The sequence below is a fragment of the Myotis daubentonii genome, chromosome 21 (assembly GCF_963259705.1).
Source record: "Myotis daubentonii chromosome 21, mMyoDau2.1, whole genome shotgun sequence".
NCBI classification, from domain to species: domain Eukaryota; kingdom Metazoa; phylum Chordata; class Mammalia; order Chiroptera; family Vespertilionidae; genus Myotis; species Myotis daubentonii.
In genome coordinates, this window is record NC_081860.1 from 10,183,559 (window position 1) to 10,209,267 (window position 25,709).

Here is a 25,709-nt window from a genome sequence, read left to right on the forward strand (position 1 = left end):
AGGGTCCCTGGTTCGATTCCCGTGAAGGGCACATCCCAGGTTGCGGGCTCGATTCCCAGTAGGGGCGTGCAGGAGGCAGCCGATCCATGATTCCCTCTCATCACTGATGTTTCTCTCTCTCTCCCTTCCTCTCTGAAATCAATAAAAATTTTGAAAAATATTAACACACACACACACACACACACACACACACAAGATGACAAAACCCAGACGCCCAGTAAAAGGAGAATCACCCAGACAACTATAGGATGTTTCAGTGGTTGGGTGGCGAGCAGGGAAAGGATAGTGGCGGGTGCCCCGCACCGACGGGAGGCAGCACCCCCGCCTGAGAATGTAGCATCAGCAGAAGGCTCTCCGGGCGGAGCCGGGGCGGGAGGGGGAGCTCCCGCTGCTGTAGGATCGCGCGCCGCCTCCGGTGAGGTTTGCACGGAAGAGCCCCGCTCTCCCGCTCGCGGCCCGCAGCGCGCACGGGCCGGGCGGGGACTGCGGCTGCGCACTGCGGCCGGGTCGCCGGCGCGGGGCGCACGGGAGGCGCGTGGCGGCCGGAGCGGGCGGGGCCGGGCGGCGCCGCTGTCCCCGCCCCGCACGCAGCTCCGCCGGCGGCCGCGGGAGGAAGGGCCGGGCGGGCGCAGGGGAGCGCGCCGGCGGCCCTGGCCCCGCGGGAGCGCGGCTGCGGCGCGCGGAGTCGGGGCGGCGGGGGGGCGGGCGGCCGCCTTCCCTGCGTCGCTGCCTGGCGCGGGCCGCCACCCGCGGGGATGCGAGGCCCGCGGGGCCCGGAGCGGCGCGAGGCCGGCCGCACACGGTAACGCGCGGGGCCCGGTGTGGGCAGCAGGAGTGCGAGCGGCGCCTCGGGGTCGGAGGCGGCCGGTGCCCCGCGCCCCGCACCGGGCAGCCGTCTGGGTCCCGGGACCGGCGGAGGCGGGGGTGGGGGGTGGCCGACCGGGCGCAGGTGCCTGCCTCCCGGGTGAACCCCCCCCCCCGCCCCTGTCTCTCTCCAGCTCCACCCACTTTGGCTCGGAACCGGCTCCCAAAGGCTAAAAATATTGCGGAGGCTCCTGAGCGGAACCGGACCGCGCTCAGCCGGGCACAGGGCACCGGCGACAGCGCTCCCGGCCCCGCACCGCCGGCTGCCGGCGGCCTCTCTCCGCGCAGCAGGCAAGTGGGGGCCCGCGGGCGGGGCAGCGGGCGCTGGTCGCCCGAAGTTACCTTCCTGTCCGGCCTGTCCCCTCCCTACCCAGCGATCACTGCTGGCTTCCCGGGGGGCCCCCCAAATGCGGTCCAAGCGGAGGGTGCCAGTTAGCTCCTGCGGCATCGGAACTAGCGGGGAAGGGACGGAGGACTCATCAGCTGCTCGTTTTTTCCATCCGTTCTGTATTTCCTAATGGGAGCGGAGCCGTGCCCGCCGAGCGCCAGCCTGGTCCCCGAGGGCAGGGAGAAAGGCTTTCCCGTGCGTCTCTGTGGGTCTTTAAATCAAAATAGCTGTTTCTGCCTCTGGAACTAGAACCACGTGGTCCAAAGCCAGGCCGCCCACCTGCTGTGCCCGCTGTGTCTTCCCGGATCAGCTCTTGGGGGGGCTGGTTCCATCAGGAGGGAGTGTGGTGACCTCTGGAGTCAGAGCTGGGAAGTTTGTTATCTCGCGTGTTTTTTATAGCATCAGCCTGGGGGGCGGGGGGATCTGCTCTCCCAGGAGGAGGAGGAGGAGGCAAGACCAGCCTCAGAGAACCGTCTGTGTCTCAGCCAAGAGAGTAGGGTCCCCGCGGGGTGAGGACCCACACCGGGCGCTGGGACTTGCTGCTCTGGAGCTCGCCGTTCTGGGGAGTCGGGCAAATCGAGGTTCCTGGGGAGCAGCTCTCGGGATCCCCTGGGAGCGTTTGGTGGAAAGATCCCTGTTGGAGCTGAATACGGTGCCCTCCTGCCAGGTGTGTGCGGCCGCCAGGATGAAGCTGAAGAAGCAGGTGACGGTGTGTGGGGCCGCGGTCTTCTGCGTGGCCGTCTTCTCGCTCTACCTCATGCTGGACCGAGTGCAGCACGACCCCGCCCGGCACCAGAATGGCGGGAACTTCCCCCGGGTGAGTCAGGCCTGGCGGCTGAGGTCTTCACGCACAGGTCGTCAGGGCTCAGCGCCCAGCTGGAGGGCCATGTCCGCCCGGGACGAGAACGCTGCTTCTCCCTGGGCAGCTTTTCTTTTTTTTAAAAAAAAAAAAATATTTTTTTATTGATTTCAGAGAGGGAGAGAGAGTCATCCATCAGCTGCTTCCTGGCACGGCCCCTCCAGGGATCAAGGCCACAACCCAGGCATGTGCCCTTGACCGGATTCAAACCCGGGACCCTTCCGTCCACAGGCTGATGCTCTATCCATTGAGCCAGACCAGCCAGGGCTGGACAGCTTTTCTTTAACCCGGAGCTAAAAACAATGATGCCACGGAAAGAGGAGGGGGAAATGGCATGATGGACTGCTGCTCTGTCTTGGGAATTCTTTTTTTTTTTTTCTTTTTTGATATATTTTTATTGATTTCAGAGAGGAAGGGAGAGAGAGAGAAACATCCATGATGAGAGAGAATCACTGATCGGCTGCCTCCTGCACGCCCCCCACACTGAGGATCGAGCCCGCAACCTGGGCATGTGCCCTTGACCAGAATCGAACCTGGGACCTTTCACAGGCCGATGCTCTATCCACTGAGCCAAACCGGCTAGGGCGGTCTCGGGAATTCTTGGCAGATATTGCTAATGGATTGCACCGTGCGTTCCCACGGGGCCCGGGTGCAGTCCTTGTGGGCACACAGGCGGCACTGGGTGGAGAATAGGCATGTGAGGTGACACCTCGGCCTCCCGGAGCTAGAGGGCGAGGGTGCGCCCAGCCCAAGGGATCGCAGCCCTCCAGAGTGATTCGCGCCTCTTCCCTTATCTGGCCAGAGCCGTTGCCCCGTAGGCTCGTGGTTCTGCCTTCCTCGGGGCAGGCCAGGGTCACAGTCGGGCCTCAGGTGCGGGGCCGCAGGCCGAGAGCACCCCCGAGGCGGCAGGCAGGAGCGGAGGGTGACTGCTCTCTGGTTTTCTGGCAGAGCCAAATTTCTGTGCTGCAGAACCGCATCGAGCAGCTGGAGCAGCTGCTGGAGGAGAACCACGAGATCATCAGCCACATCAAGGAGTCCGTGCTGGAGCTGACCGCCAACGCCGAGGGCGCGCCCGCCCTGCTGCCCTACTACACGGCCAACGGCTCCTGGGTGGTGCCGCCGGAGCCCCGGCCCAGCTTCTTCTCCGTCTCCCCCCAAGACTGCCAGTTCGCTCTGGGGGGCCGGGGCCCGAAGCCGGGGCTGCAGGTAAGAGCCTGAGCCGGCGGGGCCCCTCCGGGGCCGGGGCGGCGCCACTGAGCCGGCTCCCGCTCGGCAGATGCTGACCGTGTCGGAGGAGCTGCCTTTCGACAACGTGGACGGCGGGGTGTGGAAGCAGGGCTTCGACATCTCCTACGGCCCCCACGACTGGGACTCCGAGGACCTGCAGGTGTTCGTGGTGCCGCACTCGCACAACGACCCAGGTGAGGGCCAGAGCGCCCCGCCGGGCGTGGGGTGGGCTTGCTTTTTTAAAAAAATATGTTTATGGCTCTGGCTGGTTTGGCTCAGTGGATAGAGCATCGGCCTGCGGACTGAAGGGTCCCGGGTTCGATTCCGGTCAAGGGCACATGCCTGGGTTGCGGGCTCGATCCCCAGTAGGGGCTGTGCAGGAGGCGGCCGATGCATGATTCTCTCTCATCATTGATGTTTCTCTCTCTCTCTCTCTCCCTCTCCTATCCTCTCTGAATCAATAGGAAATATATAAATATACATATACTTTTTTTTTAATATTTTATTGATTTTTTTACAGAGAGGAAGGGAGAGGGACAGAGAGTTAGAAACATCGATGAGAGAGAAACATCGACCAGCTGCCTCCTGCACACTCCCTACTGGGGATGTGCCCGCAACCAAGGTACATGCCCTTTACTGGAATCGAACCCGGGACCTCTCAGTCCGCAGGCCGACGCTCTATCCACAGAGCCAAACCGGTTTCGTCAGGGCTATATATACTTTTTTTATTGAGCAGATAAATCAATAGGAAATATACATACATATAAATATATATATATTTATATGTATATATATTTCAGAGAGGAAGGGAGAGAGAGAGAGAGAGAGAAACATCAGTGATGAGAGAGAATCATCGATCGGCTGCCTCCTGCACGCCCCCTCCTGGGGATCGAGCCCCACAACCCCGGGGGCAGGTGCCCGGACCGGGAACCGAACTGTGACCTCCTGGTTCATAGGTCGAGGCTGAGCCGCTGAGCCACGCCGGCCGGGCTCAGCGGGCCCCCGATGGCCGGGGTGAGGGAGAGACAGTCGAAGCGGGTGTGGCACCCCAGGGACCCTGTGTTGCTCCGCAGGCTGGATCAAGACCTTTGACAAGTACTACGCGGAGCAGACCCAGCACATCCTCAACAGCATGGTGGCCAAGCTGCAGGAGGACCCCCGGCGCCGCTTCCTGTGGGCCGAGGTCTCCTTCTTCGCCAAGTGGTGGGACAACATCAGCGCCCAGAAGAGGGCGGCCGTCCGGAGGCCAGTGGCTGTCGGGAGGGGGGGGGGGGGGGCCGTCCCCTGGGCCTAGGATGGGTGTGCAGGTCGCGCCCGAAGCTGTGGTCCCACTGTGGCCGGAGAGGCGAGGGGACGCGTGCAGGGGTGAGGCGTGATGGCGGAGGGGCCGAGAATGAGACGGCGGGAACCGGGTCGAGGGTCACTGTGTTAGGAGAGATCCGAGTTCTGTGAGCCCAGAGAAGAGAAAGCCAGGAGCCCTGACCGGTTTGGCTCAGTGGATAGAGCGTCGGCCTGCGGACTGAGGGGTCGCGGGTTCGATTCCGGTCAAGGGCATGTACCTTGGTTGCAGGCACATCCCCAGTAGGGGGTGTGCAGGAGGCAGCTGGTCGATGTTTCTCTCTCATCGATGTTTCTAACTCTCTATCCCTCTCCCTTCCTCTCTGTAAAAATATCAATAAAATATATTTAAAAAAAAAAAAAAAAAGAATGAAAGAAAGAGAAAGCCAGGAGCCAGGCCCCTGGACGCTCAGGTGGCGTCCGCAGGTCAGCAGGACCAGGACAGCAGGGAAGTGGGCTGGCGGGAAAGGAGAGCCCGTGTCCGTCCCCTTGGCCCCAGGTTCGCGTGAGCTGGCCCAGTGAGGCCATGCGCCCGGGTCCCAGCATCTTCTGTTTGGCACGACTGGGCAGATGCCCCCTCGCCCCCCCATGCTGAGTGTGAGTCCTTCACTGCAGGCTGGTGGGCAGCGGGCAGCTGGAGATGGCCACCGGAGGCTGGGTGATGCCCGACGAGGCCAACTCCCATTACTTCGCACTGATCGACCAGCTCATCGAGGGACACCAGTGGCTGGAGAAGAATCTCGGTGAGGCAGGCTCCGGAGAGGGCGTCTGCCCCAGAGCTGGCCCCAGAGGGTAGCTGGGGGCTGTCGGGTGCAGGGTTGGCAGATGGTGGTACCGTGGTGTGCTAATTCCCCCATCCGGGGCCCGGCGTGATGGCAGGAAGGGAGCTGGAGGTGGGACCCTCCCAGGAGGCCCCGCGTGGGGTGCTCAGGGCTCTGGCTTCCGTTCCGCTGCCCAGGTGTGACCCCGCGCTCGGGCTGGGCCGTGGACCCCTTCGGACACAGCCCCACCATGGCTTACCTGCTGCGCCGTGCCAACCTGACCAGCATGCTGATTCAGAGGGTGCACTATGCCATCAAGAAGCACTTCGCTGCCACCCACAGCCTGGAGTTCATGTGGAGGCAGAGCTGGGGTAAGGCCAGGTAGGGTGGAGGGGGTGACCGTGGTCACCCTCCCTGGGGCGGGGCAGGGGCCTCAGAGCAGGTCACCACGGGGGCACTGCGTCCTTCTGAGCCCTCCCTCGTCCTGACCCTTGACCTGCACATCCTCTGCAGCCTTAAGTCTACGTCGAGCCTCTCCCCCTCCCTTTTTTTATTTTATTTCTCACCCCAAGATATTTTTCCATTGATTTTCAGAGAGAGTGGAAGAGAGAGAAAGAGAAACATCGATGTGAGGGAAACACATCGATTGGTTGCCTCCTGCATGTGCCCGGATCAGGGCCCGGGCCAGGCAGGAGCCTGCAACTGAGGGACATGCCCTTGACCAGAATCGAACCCGCAGGCCGACGCTCTAGCCACTGAGCCACACCAGCCGGGGCCGAGCCTCTCCTTCCTCGGGGCCGCCTGCAGCTGGGGCGGACCGCTGCCCTGCGGGTGCCCCTGTGCCCGGCTCCCGACACGGCCGGCCGGGGGCTGACTGCCCGCCGTGTCCCCTTCAGCCTCGGACTCCAGCACAGACATCTTCTGCCACATGATGCCCTTCTACAGCTACGACGTCCCCCACACCTGCGGCCCGGACCCCAAGATCTGCTGCCAGTTCGATTTCAAACGCCTGCCTGGCGGGCGCATCAACTGCCCGTGGAAGGTGCCGCCTCGCGCCATCACCGAGGCCAATGTGGCCGAGAGGTACGGCCGCCTGCCCGGGCTCTGCTGCTGGGGGCTTCGTACGAGGGGAGCGGGCTCGGGGGGCACCAGGCCCGCAGCCACTTTGGTGGCAGCTCCCTGACGAGTCTCCCTGGAAAGCGGAGTGGCTCCAAGGACCGCCTTTCCCACACGGTTTTACTTCCTAAATGAGCACGTTTTCCTGCCCTCACAAACGGTCAGAGCCGCGTGGCTGACCCACAGGTGGATAAGTCTCCGATCGGTACAGTTCCTTCCAACCTTCAGCCTGACGTCACCTCGGGCATCTTGCCTTGGCTCAGTCAGCCGGACCCTCCGTGTTCCAGGAACCCCGAACCCCGCTCAGGGGTGCGCGTGGTCCGCCCACCAGCCTCCCGCCCCTGAGAAAGCAGGTTCATTCCCTTTGAGACAATCCCCGGGGACCCCTAGAATGTCGCTGTGGCTGAAATCGGCCCCCTGGGAAGGTGCAGGTTAAGAGGGATCAGAAACGGCGATTTAGCCAGAACCAGTCTGGCCTTAAGAATACAACAGGTCGAACTGGTTTCCAGGGTGCAGCCTCCAATTTCCATGGTGTCCGAGAGGCAAGAGAACATGTGACCGGAGGGAGAGAGACCGGTCTTTTGTTTCCAGATCCAGAAACCTAACTGCGGCTCCCAGACAAACACCAAGGCTCAGGCTGCGGAGGCAGGACTTTCCTTTTATTATTTTTTTATTTTTTATTTTTTTTTGAAAATGTATTTTATTGATTTTTTACAGAGAGGAAGGGAGAGAGATAGTTAGAAACATCGATGAGAGAGAAACATCGATCAGCTGCCTCCTGAACACCTCCCACTGGAGATGTGCCCGCAACCCAGGTACATGCTCTCGACCGGAATCGAACCTGGGACCCCTCAGTCCGTAGGCCGATGCTCTATCCACTGAGCCAAACCGGTTTCGGCCTTTTAGTATTTTTTTTAATTAAAATATTTAGCCCTAACTGGTTTGGCTCGGGATAGAGCGTCAGACTGCGGACTGAAGGGTCCCAGGTTTGATTCCGGTCAAGGGCATGTACCTGGGTTGCGGGCACATCCCCAGTGGGGAGTGTGCAGGAGGCAGCTGATCGATGTTTCTCTCTCATCGATGTTTCTAACTCTCTATCCCTCTCCCTTCCTCTCTGTAAAAAATCAATAAAATATATTTTTAAAAAAATTTATTATTATTTTTAATTCTCACCAGAGGATATTTTTCCATTGGTTTTTAGGGAGTGTGGGAGAGAGGGAGAAACAGCGATGTGAGAGGGACACATCGATGGGTTGCCTCCTGCACGCGGCCCGACCAGGGCCCGGGCCGGGGAGGAGCCTGCAACCGAGGTACGTGCACTTGACCGGAATCAAACCCGGGACCCCGCAGTCCATAGGCCGACGCTCTATCCACTGAGCCACCCGGCCAGGGTGAGGCAGGATTTTCCTTAGCGCAGCCTCCGTGGGCCGCAGGTGCCAGCCCAGGTGTGCAGCAAGCCGGTCACGGAGTAACTTCATTTTCTCCTCTGAAGGCCTTCCTCGGTGGGTAAAGGGGGGGAAATGGTATTTGAGGAGCCCTCTCCTGAAAGCAAAATAGAAAAGTAGAAGATGACCAGCACCGTTAAGTAGCTTAGTAGCTACTTGAACTGCGACACCAACATATGATATACCATATATTTTTTTTAAATATATCTTTATTGATTTCAGAGAGGAAGGGAGAGGGAGAGAAAAATAGAAACATTAATGATAAGAGAATCATTGATTGGCTGCCTCCTGCACGCCCCCCACTGGGAATCGAGCCCGCAACCTGGGCACGTGCCCTTGACCGGGAATCGAACTCAGGACCCTTCAGCCCCCAGGCCAACGCTCTGTCCACTGGGCCAAACCGGTTAGGGCCTTTGGTGTGTTTGAAGGAGACTCACAGGGAACGGGGACTGGTCTGCTGTGTGTGGGGCCCGGGATGGAAGCCATACCTGCAGCCCAGCACAGGCGGCTCTCCGCCCGTCAGCACTGGAGAGCGCTGGGCTCAGGACGGGGTCCCACCCCCCAGGCGGGCACCTGCAGGCCCGGGACTCCCCACCCCCACAGGGGCTCCGCTCAGCATCCTGTCCCCCCCCAGGGCAGCCCTGCTCCTGGACCAGTACCGCAAGAAGTCCCGGCTCTTCCGCAGCAACGTGCTGCTGGTGCCGCTGGGCGACGACTTCCGCTACGACAAGCCCCAGGAGTGGGACGCCCAGTTCTTCAACTACCAGCGGCTCTTCGACTTCCTCAACAGCAAGCCCGAGCTGCACGTGCAGGTGCGGCCGCCGCCCCTCCGGAGGCTCCCCACCTTCCCGGGGCTTCCCAGGGCTTCCTTTTTCTTTTCTCTTTCTTTTTTTTAAAGCGTTACTTTTTATTTACTCATTTATCATGTTTCTGTCAATCCTCACCCGGGGATATTTTTCCATTGATTTTTAGAGGGAGTGGAAGGGGGAGGGGGAGAGAGAGAAACATCGATGTGAGAGAGACACATCGATGGGTTGCCTCCTGCATGCACCCCGACCAGGGCCGGGGCCGGGGAACCTGCCACTGAGGTACATGCCCTGGACCAGAACCGAACCCGGGGCCCTTCAGTCCACGGGCCGACATGCTGCCCACTGAGCCAAACCGGCCAGGGCCATACTTTATTTTTTATTTTTATTTTTGTTAATATATTTTTATTGATTTCAGAGAGGAAGGGAGAGGGAGAGAGAGATAGAAACATCAATGATGAGAGAGAGTCATTGACTGGCTGCCTCCTGCACGCCCCCCACTGGGGATCGAGCCCGCAACCTGGGCATATACCCTTGGCCGGAATCGAACCCGCGACCATTCAGACCACAGGCCGACGCTCTATCCACTGGGCCAACCCGGCTAGGGCTATTTTGATTTTTTAAGTGAACTTTTTATTGTTGAGAGTTGATATTTATCATAGATATTTCCCCTTTCCCCCCCATCCTCCCAGCCCCTACTCATCCCCCCAGGTCTTCACCACCCTATTGCCGTGCCCCTGGGCTGTGCCTATAACTGCATGAGTTCTTTGGTTTATCTCTTCTCGTCCCCCAGTCCCACATCGAGCTAGGTCAGTCTGTTCCGTGCCTCCCTCTTCGGCTCTTATTTTGTTGGTCATTCATTCTGTTCGTTAGATTCCACCGATACGTGAGATCATGTGATATTTGTCCTCCCATCTGCCAGAATTCCCTCCCAGGCCCCCCGCGGGGGGTGAGGCCGGAGGGTGGCAGGGACAGGGACCGCGTAGGCGGGATCCCGGCCGCAGCACCGGGCCCCCGTTCCCAGGAGGCTCTGGCACTGAGGGGAACGGGTCTTCGGGGTCCCCACAGGCCCAGTTTGGCACCCTCTCCGACTACTTCGACGCCCTGTACAAGAGGACGGGGGTGGAGCCGGGGGCCCAGCCCCCGGGGTTTCCGGTGCTGAGCGGAGATTTCTTCTCCTACGCGGACCGGGAGGATCATTACTGGACCGGCTACTACACCTCCCGGCCGTTCTACAAGAGCCTGGACCGCGTCCTGGAGGCCCACCTGCGGTGAGCCGGCGGGCGGCCGGGGTGGGGGGCGGGGGGGGGGACCTGGGAGTCCTGGGGCCGGCGGGCGCTGACTCCTCTCTCTGCACAGCGGGGCGGAGATTCTCTACAGCCTGGCAGCCGCTCACGCCCGCCGCTCCGGCCTGGCCAGCCAGTACCCGCTCTCGAACTTCGCCCTCCTGACCGAGGCCCGGCGCACCCTGGGGCTCTTCCAGCACCACGACGCCATCACGGGCACTGCCAAGGAGGCCGTCGTGGTGGACTACGGGGTCAGGTGCGGCTCTGCCCACCCCCCCAGGGGCAGGCCGGGTGGGGCGGCCGCGGGCAGGCCTCCTGGAGCCTCGGCCCGCGGGCAGCGTGGGCAGCGTGTGTGGTCGTCTCCCCCACGGTCCCTCTCCCGCCCCCCAGGCTGCTGCGCTCCCTCGTCAGCCTGAAGCAGGTCATCATCAACGCGGCTCACTACCTGGTGCTGGGGGACAAGGGGGCCTACCGCTTCGACCCCGCGGAGCCCTTCCTCCACATGGTGAGCCCCGTCCCGGGCCTGCTCAGGGGACCCCCTGGCCTGGGCGGTCCCACCCCAAGAGCTGGGGGGTGGGGGTCTTCCTCCTCTTTCCCTGCCCTGTCCTGGGGTGCGGTCTGTGCCCAGTGCAGCTGCTGGTCCCCCCCCAGGACACGGGTGGGGCGGCAGCAGGATGCTGCGTCAGGCTGAGTCCCGGATCTTCCCTTCCCACTGTTTTTTTTTTTTTTTTAATAATTTTTTTATAATGTATTTTATTGATTTTTTTACAGAGAGGAAGGGAGAGAGATAGAGAGTTAGAAACATTGATGAGAGAGAAACATCCGTCAGCTGCCTCCTGCACACCCCCTACTGGGGATGTGCCCACAACCAAGGTACATGCCCTTGGCCGGAATTGAACCTGGGACCCTTGAGTCCGCAGACTGACGCTCTATCCACTGAGCCAAACCGGTTAGGGCCGTTTTTTTTTTTTTTTTAATACTTTTTTCTTTTATTGATTTCAGAGAGGAAGGGCGAGGGAGGGAGAGAAACATCAGTGATGAGGGAGAATCATGGATCAGCTGCCTCCTGCACGCCCCCTACTGGGACCATATGCCTTTGACTGGATTCAAACCCAGGACCCTTCAGTCCCCAGGCTGACGCTCTATCCACTGACCTGAACCAGCTAGGGCTCCTTCCCACTTTTTTTTTGTTTGTTTAAATAAGAATGCCATTTATTTTATTTTTTTAATATATTTTTATTGATCTCAGAGAGGAAGGGAGAGAGAGAGAGAGATAGAAACATCCATGATGAGAGAGCATCATGGATCGGCTGCCTCCTGCACGCCCCCTTCTGGGAATCGAGCCCGCAACCCAGGCCTGTGCCCTTGACTGGGAATCGAACCTGGGACCCTTCAGTCCACAGGCCGGCGCTCTATCCATTGAGCCACACCAGCTAGGGCCTTCCCACCGTTTAATTCCAGGATGACACCCGCTTAAACCACGACGCCCTGCCAGAGCCCACGTTGATCCAGCTGGACACCTCGCCCCGGTGAGCCGGACCAGCCGCGCCCGGGGCAGAGCTGCTCCCCGCCCCCTCCCCCCCACACCTGCCACGGGCGCAGAGGCCTCCTGGCGAGCTCACCCTCCACCCCCAGGTACGTGGTGCTCTTCAACCCGCTGGACCAGGAGCGGCTCAGCGTGGTGTCCCTGCTCGTCAGCTCGCCCCGGGTGCGCGTCCTGTCGGACGAGGGCCAGCCCCTGGCCGTGCAGGTCAGCGCCTACTGGAGGTCCGCCACCGACATGGTCCCCGACGTCTACCAGGTGACCCTCTGCCCATCCTGGGCCTCTGTCCCTCGGCACCAGCCTCCCGCCCTCCTCCGTGCTCCCCGGGTTGGGGACCGGGGTCCTGGGGGAGGGGTTGCCCAGAGGACAGTCGCTGGTGAGGTTTCTGTCCTCGAAGGGCAGGCGAGGCCTGGGATAGTCCTGGTGAGAGTCAAGTGGCATTCTTCCTTCCAGCAAACCTGTATTTGTTTTAAATAATATTTACTTTTTTATTTTTATTGGCTTCAGAGAGGGAGAGGGAGATAGAAACATCAGTGATGAGAGAGAATCATGGACGGGCCGCCTCCCACACGCCCCCTGCAGGGGATCGAGCCTGCAACCCAGGCATGTGCCCTGACCGGGAATCGAACCCGGGACCCTTCAGTTCGCAGGCCGAGGCTCTATCCACTGAGCCAGACCGGCCGGGGCTCAGCAGACCTTAGCGTGGGGCTGCCACTTCACCGTCTCCCAGTGTCATTGAGATTCATAACAGTCTGCCCAGGGGCAGGTAACACCACCTCCCCTTCCCCAGGAGGGGACGGGGGCCGGTGGGTGCAGGGATTTGTTCAGGCCTGGGACCCGCATCCCAGGCCGGTGCCCAGAACTGACGCCGGGCTGTGCCCTGTGCCCCCTGTGCCGTAGGTGTCGGTGCCCGTCCGCCTGCCGGCGCTGGGCTTGGGCGTCCTGCAGCTGCAGCCCGGGCTGGACGCCCACCGCACCCTGCCCTCCTCCGTGCGCGTCTACCTGCACGGCCGGAAGCTGGCCGTCAGCCGGCACGAGGCCTTCCCCCTCCGCGTCATGGACTCCGGCCCCGGCGACTTCGCCCTCAGCAACCGCTACATGCAGGTCTGGTTCTCAGGCCTTAGCGGGCTCCTCAAGGTGAGGCCCGGCGGGAGCCCGAGGGTGCGGGAGCCGGGGGAGCCGGGGGCCGGGAGCCCGCCGCTGCCCGGCTGACGTGGGCCTCGGGGGACTGGGCTCGGCTCTTGGGGACGTTCGAGCGCGCCCTCCCGGGGGCAGGCCTGACATGCCGGCGTGGGGCCAGGGGTCAGGGCTGTGTTTCTCGGCAGAGCGTCCGAAGGGTGGACGAGGAGCGCGAGCAGCGCGTGGACATGCAGTTCTTGGTCTACGGCACCCGCACGTCCAAGGACAAGAGTGGCGCCTACCTCTTCCTGCCTGACGGCGAGGCCCAGGTACCCAGGGGCACGGCGGGAACCCCGGGGCCTGGGGCCTCGCTCCCAGGGCACAGACCTGTGGACGGGGCAGTGAGGAGGGCCCGGGCCTTCCTCCGGGGTGGGCCTGCTGGGGCCCGGCCTGGGCAGCCTCTGAGAGGCGGGGAGCTCACGGGGCGGGGAGCTCAGCCGGGGGGCTTGGCCCAACTCGGCCAGGGTCTCAGGCCGGAGCCTGCGGGCACAGCTCCTTCCCGGCCTGGCCTGGGCTGGGCCCTCCCTGCTCTGCCCTGTGCGGGCTCAGCGCCACCTGCTCTCTCCCAGCCCTACGTGCCCAAGGAGCCCCCCGTGCTGCGCGTCACCGAGGGCCCCTTCTTCTCGGAGGTGGCGGCGTACTACGAGCACGTCCAGCAGGTGGTCCGGCTCTACAACCTGCCAGGTGCGCCCGCGGAGGAGGGCGGACAGGAGGTGCGGGCCCAGGGCTGTGCCACGCGCTCTCCCGCCGGCCCTGTCGGGACAGCCGTTCCCGACCGGTGGTCGTCTGAGGCAGGGATGACGCTTAATGGGTTCTCTGGGCGTCCAGGTGGCCCAGGAAGGAACGCTGGGGCTGGCTGGGGGCGGGCGCAGCCTGTCCAGCCGCCTCCGCCGCGGCTCAGCCTCACACGCCCCCTCTGTCCCTGTGCCCAGGGGTGGAGGGGCTGTCGCTGGACCTGTCGTCGCTGGTGGACATCCGGGACCACGTCAACAAGGAGCTGGCCCTGCGCGTCCGCACGGACATCGACAGCCAGGGCGCCTTTTTCACCGACCTCAACGGCTTCCAGGTGACGGGGGGCCCGGGGACCCCTCGGAACAGAGCTCCGACTGGGTTTTGCTTCCGGAAGTCGGAGGCGCTGGGGCGGGGTCAGGAGGGGTGCCCGCCCTGATGGAGAAGAGGAACCAGGCGAGAGGGGCCGGGGGCCCCTTCAGACTGGGGACCCCCTGGGGCCCACGTCGGGGCCTGGATGCCCTTGACCCGCTGGCCTGCCCCCCAGGTGCAGCCCCGGCGGTACCTGAAGAAGCTGCCCCTGCAGGCCAACTTCTACCCCATGCCCGTCATGGCCTACATCCAGGACGCCCAGAGCCGGCTCACCCTACACACGGCACAGGCCCTGGGCGTCTCCAGCCTCCACGACGGTGAGTGGGACCAGGAGCTGCGTGGGGGGCAAAGGGCAAGAGAGGGCGTGCATCCTGCCCCCCGCCCCCCAGCCTCTCCGCTCTCTAGTCCTCCCTCTCCTTCCAATTCGCATCACCGCCCCCCGCCCCCGTTCCATCCCCTGTGCGTGAGGGGGCGAGCCATTAGCAGCTGCCAGTCACAGGCGCCACTGTCACCCTCCCCTGATGGAGGCGCCTGGGGGTGGGTGCCCCTCAAGAGGCATCAGAATATTGAACGGTGATTCTCTCTTTTTTTAAAAGAATTTTTTTTTTATTGATTTCAGAGAGGAAGGGAGAGGGAGAGAGAGAGAGAAACATCAGTGATGAGAGAGAATCATTGCTCGGCTGCCCCCTGCACGCCCCCTACTTGGAATCGAGCCCGCAACCCAGGCATGTGCCTTGGCTGGGAATCGAACCCGGGACCTCTTGGTCCATGGGACGACGCTCTATCCACTGAGCCACCACAGCCTGGCTGAAGGTTGGTTCTCTGCTGAGCTGTGCCAGGGACGGGAGAGGGACAGTTGGAAAAGTGCATCCGTGTTGTAATGAATTATTTAGCAAAGGAGAAAAGGGTGTTCCGTTTTCCTACTCACGGTCATTAAAAAGGAGAATGACATTCTTAAGAATCACAACAAGGGCAAGAGGTGCCGTAGCCTGGAGCTGGGCAGCCAGGCGAGTGAGCCGGTGCCTCCGTGCCCTCGGGGCGATGTGCACAGCTTGCACCTTCAGCTCTTCCTTCCCGCGGAGCCGCTGTGCAGGGCTGAGCCGAGGCCTGTCCGGGCCGTGCGGGGGCCGGCGGTGAGGCCTGTCCGGGCCGTGCGGGGGGGCCTGCGGTGAGGGCTGTCCGGGCCGTGCGGGGGGCCGGTGGTGAGGGCTGTCCGGGCCGTGCGGGGGCTGGCGGTGAGGGCTGTCCGGGCCGTGCTGGGGCCGGCGGTGAGGGCTGTGCTGGGAGAGTGACGCCTTCCCCAGGGTCACCCGGCTTAGAACTTCCTCTGGTCTGTCTGTCTGCCCCTGAGCTGTGTCCCCGCTTGGCGCTCTCTGCCCTTCCGGGAAACAGCGTGCTAAGAAATGATTGTTTTATTTATTAATTTGAGAGGCGGGGGGAGGGAGAGAGAGAAAGAAGAAAAAGGAAACCACATGGACTCTTTGTTTCACTTACTTGTCCATTCACCAATTGATTCCTGCATGTGCCCCGACCGGGGATCGAACCCACAACCTGGGCCCATCGGGATGGCGCTCTGACCAATGAGCTACCCAGCCAGGGTCTAAGGAATGACTGTTGTATGTGCAGGAGCCTGTTTTGGGTTTTGGGCTTTTCAGCTACCTTTCTGTGATTGCTCGGTGAAGACTGCGGCACCGCCGACACGAGAACCAGGGCTGGGATGGAGGAGAGGCGGGAGGGCCGTGCGTGTGTGCGTGTCTGCGTGTCTGCGTGTCTGTGTGCGTGTGTGTAAACCCTCCAGAGGTCCTTTAAAAAGCAGGCGCCGGGAGAACCCTCACCCCAGCAACATAGGCCAGCCTCGCCGTGCGTCCCGTGCCCAGGCGCATGCCAGAGAGAGCACCCAGGCGGTCACTGCCGTCTCTTTTCCCCTGGGCAACCCCCACGACCCCGCCTCCCGGCCTCTGCCCGACGCACCGTCCGGCTGTCCTCTCGCCGCCCTCCCGCCCGGGGAGGCGGGCAGAGCAGGAGTCTGTCCCCGCGTGGAGCAGGTGCGGAGAGCGTGTGTGAACTGCCCGGTTAGGCCTGGGAGCGGCTGCTGGAGGCTGGCCGGCGATGGCAGTGTGTTCATGCGGCCGGTCCAGGTGCTCCTGCCCGGACATCTGGCCGGCCTCTGGGGAGTCACGGGGCAGCGCCGTGTCTGCCGGGGTGGCCCGCCCCGCCCGGCCTCTGGTGTCCTCTGCGAGGCCGGCCCTTCACGGAGCCCCCTCCCAGCTCTAGGTCCCAGGGCTCCTTTCCCTCCCGAGTGATTCAGCTTCTGCCCCCCCCCCGGACTTCCCCCCCGGGCTCTGTGGCTGGGTTCTTCCCAAGGTCACTGTCGGCTCCCGCCGGGACTCACAGTTCACGCCCGCAGGCCAGCTGGAGGTGATCCTGGACCGGCGGCTGATGCAGGACGACAACCGCGGCCTGGGCCAGGGGCTCAAGGACAACAAGAGGACCCGCAACCACTTCCGCCTCCTCTGGGAGCGGCGCACGCTGGGCAGTGAGGTAGGGTCGGGGCCTCCCTCCCGGGGGTGGCCCTGGGGTGCAGCGAGGGCTCGGGGAGCACAGCTAGAGCTGGACAGGGATGGCGAGAGGACGGCCTGGTGCCTGGGTCAGGGGCGGTCAGTCTAACGCCCTGAAGCTCCGTCTCATGCAGCCTGGCGCCCCCTCCCCCTGCACCCCGTCTCCAGTGCCCTGTGCTCACCTCCCCCTCCCTCTCTGCACCTCCCTCGACCCTTTCTCTCAGCCCCCTGGTTCCCCAGCCCTCTCTCTCCCAGTCCCTTTCATCTCCTGGCTTTTTAAAAAAACATTTACATTTTAATACCATTTTTTAAAAAAATATTTTTTTGTTGACTTCAGAGAGGGAGGGAGGAGAGAGGGATAGAAACATCAATGATGAGGGAGAATCATGGATCGGCTGCCTCCTGCACGCCCCCCACTAGGGATCCAGCCGCCAGCCGGGGCACGTGCCCTGATTGAGAACCGAACCCATGACCTCCTGGTTCATAGGTCCACACTCAACCACTGAGCCACACCGGCCGGGCCTGGCTGCTTTCTCTCCAAACTGGCACCATGTTTAGGGCCTCGGTCCATTAGCAGCAGGAGCATAACCGAGAGACGGGCCGGCAGTGGGTGCTGAACTAGTGTCACTGAGCCGGTTGTGGCTGGAATTGGAGCGGCGGCAGCCTGCCCCTCCGTCCGCCGTGTCTGTGCCTCAAACAGAGCCTGAGCTCTCAGATACTGACTCTGCTCCCTGGGAATTTACTCGTGGTATGCGTGGGGGCTAAGCCGTGTGTGTGGAAAGATCAGGTACAAGACGGTGTGTCCACTGGTTCTGAGGAGCCGGAGAACGTTGTGGTCCGAGGGGGTCAAGGGAGGAGGGGCCGCCCGGGCACGGCTCTGATGAATGAGGGTCTGCTCTCCACCCATGGCCCAGGGCACAGCGGGAAAGACCCATCTGAATGGGGGAGGAGCAGCGAGTCCACTCAGACTAGAGCTGCCCGACCAGCGTGGGAGCCATGCAGCTGTTTAAGTTAATTAGAGCTACACCAGCTGGCGTGGCTCAGTGGTTGAGCATCGACCTATGAACCAGGAGGTCACGGTTCGATTCCCGGTCGGGGCACAGGCCCGGGTTGCGGGCTCCATCCCCAGTGTGGGGCGTGCAGGAGGCAGCCGGTCCATGATTATCTCTCATCATTGATGTTTCTGTCTCTATCCCCCTCTCCCTTCCTCTCTAAAATCAATAAAAAATATATAAAATAAATAAAATAAAAATCAATGGGAAAGCCGTAGCCGGTTTGGCTCAGTGGATAGAGCGTCGGCCTGCAGACTGAAGGGTCCCGGGTTCAATTCCAGTCAAGGGCATGTACCTTGGTTGCGGGCACATCCCCAGTGGGAGATGTGCAGGAGGCAACTGGTCGATGTTTCTCTCTCGTCGATGTTTCTAGCTTGCTCGCTCTCTCCTTTCCTCTCCGTAAAAAGTCAATAAAATATTTAAAAAAAAAATCAATGGGAAAATAACATCGGGTAAGGATTAACAAAAAAACATATAAAAACAAATTCAAAAACAATAGATTAATTGGAGCTACATACAACAACCAATGAGTTCTTCACTCAGACGGCCGCATGCCAGGTGCTCGGTGGCCACAGGTGGCCAGTAGCAACCGTGTTAGTGTAGAAGCAGCACCTTCCATTGTTGCATTGGCCCTGCCAGCGCTGGGCTAGCACGGGGTCTTGGCGGCAGATGGCAGTGGGCCTTGAATGCCTGGCTAGGAGTCCGGGCTTTGCTCTGGAGGCCATTGCAGGATGTGAGGTGGGAGGGACATTGTTGGGACTGCCCGAAGCACATCACTCTCACAGGAGGGGCGTGGGGTGTGTGGGAAGAAAGACTGGAGGCTGGGGTGCCAGTTGAAAGGCTGTTCAAGCCCCAGCCGGTTTGGCTCAGTGGATAGAGCGTCAGACTGAGGACTGGAGGGTCCCAGGTTTGATTCCAGTCAAGGGCACATCCCTAGGTTGCGGGCTTGATCCCCAGTGCGGGGTGTGCAGGAGGCAGCAGATCAATGATTCTCTCTCATCACTGATGTTTCCCTCTCTCTCCCTCTCCCTTTCCCTTCCTCTCTGAAATCAGTAAAATATATTTTTTTTAAAAGACTGGAGGCTAGGGTGCCAGTTGAAAGACCATTCAAGCCCTGGCCGGTTTGGCTCAGTGGATAGAGCATTGGCCTACAGACTGAAGGGTCCCAGGTTCGATTCCGATCAAGGGTACATGTCTGGGTTGCAGGCTCGGTCCCCAGTGTGGGAACTGCTGGAGGCAGCCGATGCATGATTCCCTCTCATTATTGACGTTTCCATCTCTCTCCCTCTCCTCCTCTCTGAAACCAATACAAATATGTATTTTAAAAAGAAAAGCCATTCAAGCAGGAAAGGCTGGTGGCTTGAACCTGAGCCAAGGGAGGGAGAAGTCGGGTGGATGTGAGGACACAGCAGGGGTGGGACTGGAGACCAGGGAGAGGGAAGTGGGGTTCTGGGCAAGGGGAAGGGGGGCGGGACTAGGGACAGAGCTGCAGCATGCGGGACAGTCGCTGCCCCAAGGACAGTCCAGCGCAGCCTGTGGGTGTGACGTCCAGGTCAGCCACCCAAGTGTCAGTCGGCTCAGCGTGGGGGCCGCTGGGCCGGGGTTCAGGGCGCTGCTGTGGCCGTGGAGGGTCGCTCGGAGGCCCTTCTCCATCAGCCCGGGTCCCCGGCGGAGAGCACGTCTGCCTGCCGCCCTCCCTGCCCTGAGAACCTGACCTGTGACGGGAGGTCGCTGAGGGGAGTGTGCTGTTCACAACAGTGTCATGAGAGCAAAAAAACCCACAAAAAGTAGAGGAGAGTGAAGTAGTCCCCCGCCTTTTTTTTTTTTTTTTTTTTTTTTTTAATATATTTTATTGATTTTTTACAGAGAGGAAGGGAGAGAGATAGAGAGTCAGAAACATCGATGAGAGAGAAACATCGATCAGCCGCCTCCTGCACACCTCCTACTGGGGATGTGCCTGCAACCCAGGTACATGCCCTTGACCGGAATCGAACCCGGGACCTTTCAGTCCACAGGCCGACGCTCTATCCACTGAGCCAAACCGGTTTCGGCCCGCCTTTTTTTTAAAAATATATTTTATTGATTTTTTACAGAGAGGAAGGGAGAGAGATAGAGGATTAGATACATCGATGAGAGAGAAACATCGATCAGCTGCCTCCTGCACACTCCCTACTGGGGATGTGCCGGCAACCCAGGTACATGCCCTTGGCCGAAATCGAACCTGGGACCCTTCAGTCCGCAGGCCAACGACGCTCTATCCACTGAGCCAAACCGGTTAGGGCCCCCCACCTTTTTTAATTGATTCCAGAGAGGAAGGGAAAGGGAGAGAAACATCAATGATGAGAGAAACATGATGGGCTGCCTCCTGCACGCCCCACACTGGGCGCCGAGCCTGCAACCCGGGCACGTGGCCCGACCGGGAATCAAACCGTGACCTCCTGGTTCCGAGGTCAGCGCTCAATCCCTGAGCCACGCCGGCCGGGCCGGGAGCCCTTCCCAAGTCGTGTGCGATGGGAGGCGGCCACACTTGAAGGGTCCTGGAGCCAGGCACCCCCCTGTACCCAGACCCATCAGGGAAGCTCTTCCCAAAGGAACTGGCCGGGTTGTATTTCATCGTCGCCCTCACCCCTCACCCACATCTCGGGCCAATCTTGCAGGTGTCAGATGGCCACTCCACCAGCTACCCGTCCCTCCTCAGCCACCTGACCTCCGTGTACCTGAATGCCCCCGTGCTTGCCCTGCCCGTTGCCAAGCGGCAGCCCCCGGCTCCCGGCCTGCGCCCATTTCATCCTCTGGCTTCCTCGCTGCCCTGTGACTTCCACCTGCTCAACCTGCGCACGCTCCAGGCTGAGGTGAGGATCCCGCTCAGCCCCGGATCTCCAGGACCAAATTATGGCCTGTCCTCACCCAGGCTCCGCTTTGTCCCAGCACCGCCTTTCGGGGCAGAGGTGCTGCTGCACCTGTGAGCCCCGGGGGAGCATCTGTGAGCCCTGGGGGAGCATCTGTGAGCTCAGGGAGCACCTGTGAGCCCCAGGGGGCACCTGGGAGCACCTGTGAGCTCAGGGAGCACCTGTGAGCCCCGGGGAGCACCTGTGAGCTCAGGGAGCACCTGTGAGCCCCGGGGAGCACCTGTGAGCTCAGGGAGCATCTGTGAGCCCTGGGGGAGCATCTATGAGCCCAGGGAGCATCTGTGAGCCCAGGGAGGATCTGTGAGCCCAGGGAGGATCTGTGAGCCCTGGGGGAGCATCTGTGAGCTCAGGGAGCACCTGTGAGCCCCGGGGAGCACCTGTGAGCTCAGGGAGCACCTATGAGCCCCGGGGAGCACCTGTGAGCTCAGGGAGCACCTGTGAGCCCCGGGGAGCATCTGTGAGCTCAGGGAGCACCTGTGAGCCCTGGGGGAGCATCTGTGAGCTCAGGGAGCACCTGTGAGCCCTGGGGGAGCACCTGTGAGCACCTGTGAGCTCAGGGAGGATCTGTGAGCCCTGGGGGAGCACCTGTGAGCTCAGGGAGCACCTGTGAGCCCTGGGGGAGCACCTGTGAGCACCTGTGAGCTCAGGGAGGATCTGTGAGCCCTGGGGGAGTATCTGTGAGCCCAGGGAGCACCTGTGAGCCCCGGGGGAGCACCTGTGAGCACCTGTGAGCCCAGGGAGGATCTGTGAGCCCTGGGGGAGCATCTGTGAGCCCCGGGGAGCACCTGTGAGCCCCGGGGAGCAGCTGTGAGCTCAGGGAGCACCTGTGAGCCCTGGGGGAGCATCTATGAGCCCAGGGAGCACCTGTGAGCCCCGGGGGAGCACCTGTGAGCTCAGGGAACACCTGTGAGCCCCGGGGGAGCACCTGTGAGCTCAGGGAGCACCTGTGAGCCCTGGGGGAGCATCTATGAGCCCAGGGAGCATCTGTGAGCTCAGGGAGCACTTGTGTGTCCCCGGGGGAGCACTTGTGAGCTCTGGGGAGCACCTATGAGCCCCAGGAGCACCTGTGAGCCCGGGGGAGCACCTGTGAGCCTTGGGGAGCACCTGTGATCTCGGGGAGCACCTGCCTCACTGCCTTGTGCTGTCGCCAGGATGAGACCTTGCCCTCGGCAGAAGCCGCACTCATCCTGCACCGCAAAGGCTTCGACTGTGGCCTTGAGGCCAAGAACTTGGGCTTCAACTGCAGCACGAGTCAAGGCAAGGTGAGCCGGGCCCAGGTGTGGGAGGGGCCGAGGAGGGGAGGCAGGGAGATGGGGCAGCTGGGAATGGGAGGCGTGAGCGAGGTGGGTGGGACTGCAGTGAGGTCAGGCAATGATCGGGGGCTGGGGCAGCTGGGAGGGGGCAGGGGTCACTCTGGGTATTTGAGAGAGAAACATGGAAGCTGCTGACATTTGTTTTCAAAGCTACGGAGGCCCAGTGGTGCAGGTTCTAGACGAGATGCCCCTCAGACACAGAAATGAAAACCCAAAAGCACCCTGGCCGGTGTGGCTCAGTGGATAGAGCGTCGGCCTGTGGACCAAAGGGTCCCGGGTTCAATTCCAGCCAAGAGCACATGCCTGGGCTGCAGGCTCCTCCCCAGCCCGGTCCCTGTTCGGGGTTCGTGCAGGCGGCAACCAATCTCTGTGTTTCTCTCACATCGATGTTTCTGTCTTTCCCTCACTTTTCTATTCTCCCTAAAAAAATCAATGGGAAAATATCCTTAAGTAAGGATTAACAAAAAACAAACACACACAAAAAAACCCCAAAAGCCATCAAACTGTACTCGTTGTGTAAGCCGGCACCCACAAACGCCTCCACGCCCCAGATCCTCAGAAGAGGACCAGGACATGGCCCCTGCCCCCCAAGAGCTCACCGCTCGGTGCAGCGGTCCCCACCCCGGGTCCAGGTCAGGCTCGGGCCGAGGACATCTGGGTGAGCCCGGGACTGGGGCAGACCCGCACGTGTCCGTCGGCACACGGCTGCCGGCGGCACGGCGAGTATTGGAGGAAGAGCTGCCCTCCCTGGCGTGTCAGCACCCAGCGCGGCCTCCCCCACTCCCCCCTTTCTCCTCCGCGCAGGTGGCCCTGGGGAGCCTCTTCCGCGACCTGGACGTGGGCTTCCTGCAGCCGACCTCCCTGACGTTGCTGTACCCGCTGGCCTCGCCCTCCAACAGCACAGACGTCTCCCTGGAGCCCATGGAGGTGGCCACCTTCCGCCTCCGCCTGGGCTAGGCTTCCTGCGGCCGGAGGGGAAGGGCCTCCGCGTAAGGTCGGGTTGGACCAGCCGCACTGGGCACCCCGTCCCGATCGGCCCCTCAGACCGAGCTCGGCCCTCGCTTCCTCTTTATTGTTGCTGCTTCTGTGTTCGGGGGCCGCCCACAGCCCGGCGCCGGGCACCAGGGCAGGCGCTAGTGAGACCGGGACAGAAGGCCCTGGGTCGGAACGGGCAGGGCCGGGCGTGGCTTCGGGGTGTGAATGGCCGCCCAGGCGCCCGTCCTTTTCCCAAAGTGGGATGGAGGAGAATCAGGAGAGGTGGGGCGGCCGGAGGGGAACCGCCAGCCCCAGGGTCGGCCGGTCCCGGGGGATCCCGTGGTCGTGTGGGGACCGTGTCCCGGGGTGACGAGCAGGAGCGGAGGGGTGTTGGGAGGAGGGGATGGGGGCCCGAGCCGGCAGCTTTCTGTGAGGGCTCCACTCTGAGTGCTCCCTGGCCCGCACGACCTGCAGCGTGGTGGGAGGATGCCCTGGAGACTGTCATGGCCGGAGGTCAGGGCCCTTCAGGTGCAAAATCCCCATCCCAGACTGGGCGCCTGGTCTGTGCGTGGATCTGGCGGGGGGGGGGGGGGGCAGGGGCGTGGGAGCCCTCCCCCCTGCGGACTCCTCTCTGGTTCTGTCCTCTGCACACCACGGTCCCCGCGAGCCCCTTCCAGCCCCTTCCAGCCGTGGGGGCGTGTGGCCGGTGCCCGAGATGCCCTGTGCCTGGGCGAGCGGAGGCCCGCAGCCTCCCCGCGCGTCTCCGGGAGAACCCGGGTCCCGGCGCAGGGACCAGGGTCGTGTCAGTGACTGAGGCCCTGCGGCTGCTCCCCGGCCTTCATCTCCGCTTCGATGAATAGAGAACACGCTGTGACAGTCTCTACAGACGCTGAAACGGCGTTTGGCAAAATTTACAAGCTATCCCTTATCAAAACTCCTAAGCTTAGAAAGAGACATGCTCATCTAGTAAAGGTCTCTCAGCACCAACAGGTGACGGCATTCTAAAGAGCCCGGCCCCACGGGCGTCCCGTTCACGCCAGAAACTAAACTGGCCGAGGGCTCTGTTCTTTAGGGAAGTCCTGGCCCTGCTGGCCCTGCAGCGGGCGGAGGACAGAGAAGGGAAAGTCACAGTTGTCGTTATTTGTAGGCGATAGAAGGGCCGACCTATAAGACCTACGCGCGTCAGCGGAAGACCCCTGGGCCGCGTGCTGTCAGTTGACCCAAATGAACACACATCCGTTTCCTGGACAGACTCTGGCTCCCTCCACACAGCCCGTATGTTCATGCTGTTCATGGTACTTTCTGGAATACGACAGGTTCTAAAGTGCATTTGGAAGAGTAAATGTGTGCGAACACCAAGAGGTCTGAGTCCTGATGAGTCGGGGGGCGCGGGGTGGCCGTGCGGGGGCGGGCACTTGTCCTTCGGGGCTCCCCAAAGGAAGCGCGTGTGACCTGGAGTGGGAGCAGGCACGTGGACGGGTGGGACACACACAGACCCAGGTATTTGGGAATTTAGGATAAAAGGAGTATTTTAGGGGGAAAGATGGGTTACTTAAAAAGCAGTGCTTTAGGACAACTGGATCTGTGAAAGTGAGTTAGATCTCTACCTCACAGTTTCCACAAAAATTCCAGAGGGAAAAAATAAGAAAGCTAAACTATAAAACTACTGAAGAAAATATGGGATATTTTCAAACCTCTGGTGGGGGGTGGCCTGTTATAAACATATGGAACCTAAAAGGTTTATAATAATAAGGGAAATGATATAATGAGGGAAAAGAAAGATTTTACCACAAAATATTCAAGGTTTCTGTATGATGGAAGATATCGGGGTTAAAATGCAAAAGACAGATTTGGGAGACAATATTTGCCTGAGCCGGTGTGGCTCGGTGGATAGAGCGTCGGCCTGCAGACCGAAGGGTCCCGGGTTCGATTCCAGTCAAGGGCATGTACCTTGGTTTCGGGCTCCTCCCTGGCCCAGGCCCTGGTTGGGGCTCCTGCAGGAGGCAGCCAGTCGATGTGTTTCTCTCACATCGGTGTTTCTCTGTCTTTCCCTCTCGCTTCCACTCTCCCTAAAAACCAATGGGAAAATATCCTCGGGTGAGGATTGACAAAAAAATAAATAAATGGGTGAGTACGATTAGGGGGAAAGCTTGCTGTGGGGCCCTGAGGGAGAGCCACTGGGCCTGCTAAGAGCTACCTGACGCTTCAGGCCGCCCAGGGCCCATGGAGCCCTCCCTGCCTCTCACAGGGAAGAAATGAGATTACTGTGAAGGGCTTAGCACAGTGCATATAGGAGCTCCACAAACATGAGCTGTAACGTTAGTAAAGGGTGCCAAGCAATTACAGCATAGCAGGTGTTTTGTGTTTTTATAAAAAATATATATTTTTTAATGATTTCAGAGAGGAAGGGAAAAGGAGATAGAAACATCAATGATGAGAATCATTGATCGGCTGCCTCCTGCACGCCCCCTGCTGGGGATCGAGCCCGCAACCCAGGCATGTGCCCTTGAACGGGAATCGAGCCCTGACCTCCAGGTTCCTAGGTCGACGCTAACCACTGAGCAGTGCCGGCCGGGCTGCAGGTGTTGTTTGCTAGCATGCTGTGTAATCAAAAGAAGGGAGAATGTGTGAAGCCCCTACAAAGTCAGCAGAATACAGGCTCCTTGGAGGCTTTAGACGTTACTCTCTGCGGGGAATGAACGTGTTTACTCCTCCGCACTGGCTTCCTAGAACCACGTGGCAGCGTTGCGCAGGGAGCAGTCGGGTTCGCCAGGATCGCGTGTTGGCATTCCAGCTCCGTGGCCGGTTCTGACAGGCTGCTGCCTCGGCATGAATGCCGGGATGAGGGTCTGTGGAGCTGAGCTCCGGCGACCTGGGACTGACATGTGACAAGAACAAGAAACCTAACTGTAGTGCACAGGGGGAAAGGCAGGTTCCTGGGCACAGCCTGTAGAACCGGTCTCCGGGAGGAGGGGCCAAAGCATCGGCA

The 25,709-nt window shown here is 61.0% G+C and overlaps 1 protein-coding gene across 3 annotated transcripts; it reads left to right on the forward strand.

The window, feature by feature from the left end:
- The first annotated feature begins 539 nt into the window (after positions 1-539).
- Positions 540-24,079, forward strand: MAN2A2 (mannosidase alpha class 2A member 2). 3 transcript variants are annotated; one of them, XM_059678274.1, is made up of 24 exons: positions 545-802; positions 999-1,155; positions 1,920-2,069; positions 3,081-3,317; positions 3,388-3,532; positions 4,412-4,583; positions 5,292-5,419; positions 5,635-5,808; positions 6,334-6,520; positions 8,633-8,810; positions 9,873-10,075; positions 10,164-10,346; positions 10,481-10,595; positions 11,552-11,619; positions 11,726-11,891; positions 12,534-12,770; positions 12,959-13,081; positions 13,382-13,496; positions 13,745-13,878; positions 14,089-14,230; positions 16,321-16,454; positions 20,181-20,375; positions 21,584-21,694; positions 22,550-24,079. In XM_059678274.1, the coding sequence occupies exons 3-24, from the start codon at positions 1,938-1,940 to the stop codon at positions 22,700-22,702; spliced, it is 3,432 nt and encodes a 1,143-aa protein (XP_059534257.1). In that variant the 5' UTR covers positions 545-802; positions 999-1,155; positions 1,920-1,937; the 3' UTR covers positions 22,703-24,079. The 3 variants fall into 3 exon arrangements, with proteins under 3 accessions (XP_059534258.1, XP_059534257.1, XP_059534256.1); XM_059678273.1 differs by having other exon boundaries at positions 551-802; positions 3,060-3,317; XM_059678275.1 differs by lacking the exons at positions 21,584-21,694; positions 22,550-24,079 and having other exon boundaries at positions 540-802; positions 3,060-3,317; positions 16,308-16,454; positions 20,181-20,320.
- Positions 24,080-25,709: the final 1,630 nt, after the last annotated feature.

Bases quoted from the DNA above. Each gene is read 5' to 3' on its own strand.
- MAN2A2 (XM_059678273.1), top strand. From the start codon at position 1,938: ATGAAGCTGAAGAAGCAGGTGACGGTGTGTGGGGCCGCGGTCTTCTGC. The intron at 5,809-6,333 runs GTAAGGCCAGGT...TGTCCCCTTCAG, and splicing joins CATGTGGAGGCAGAGCTGGG to CCTCGGACTCCAGCACAGAC. The intron at 6,521-8,632 runs GTACGGCCGCCT...GTCCCCCCCCAG, and splicing joins GAGGCCAATGTGGCCGAGAG to GGCAGCCCTGCTCCTGGACC.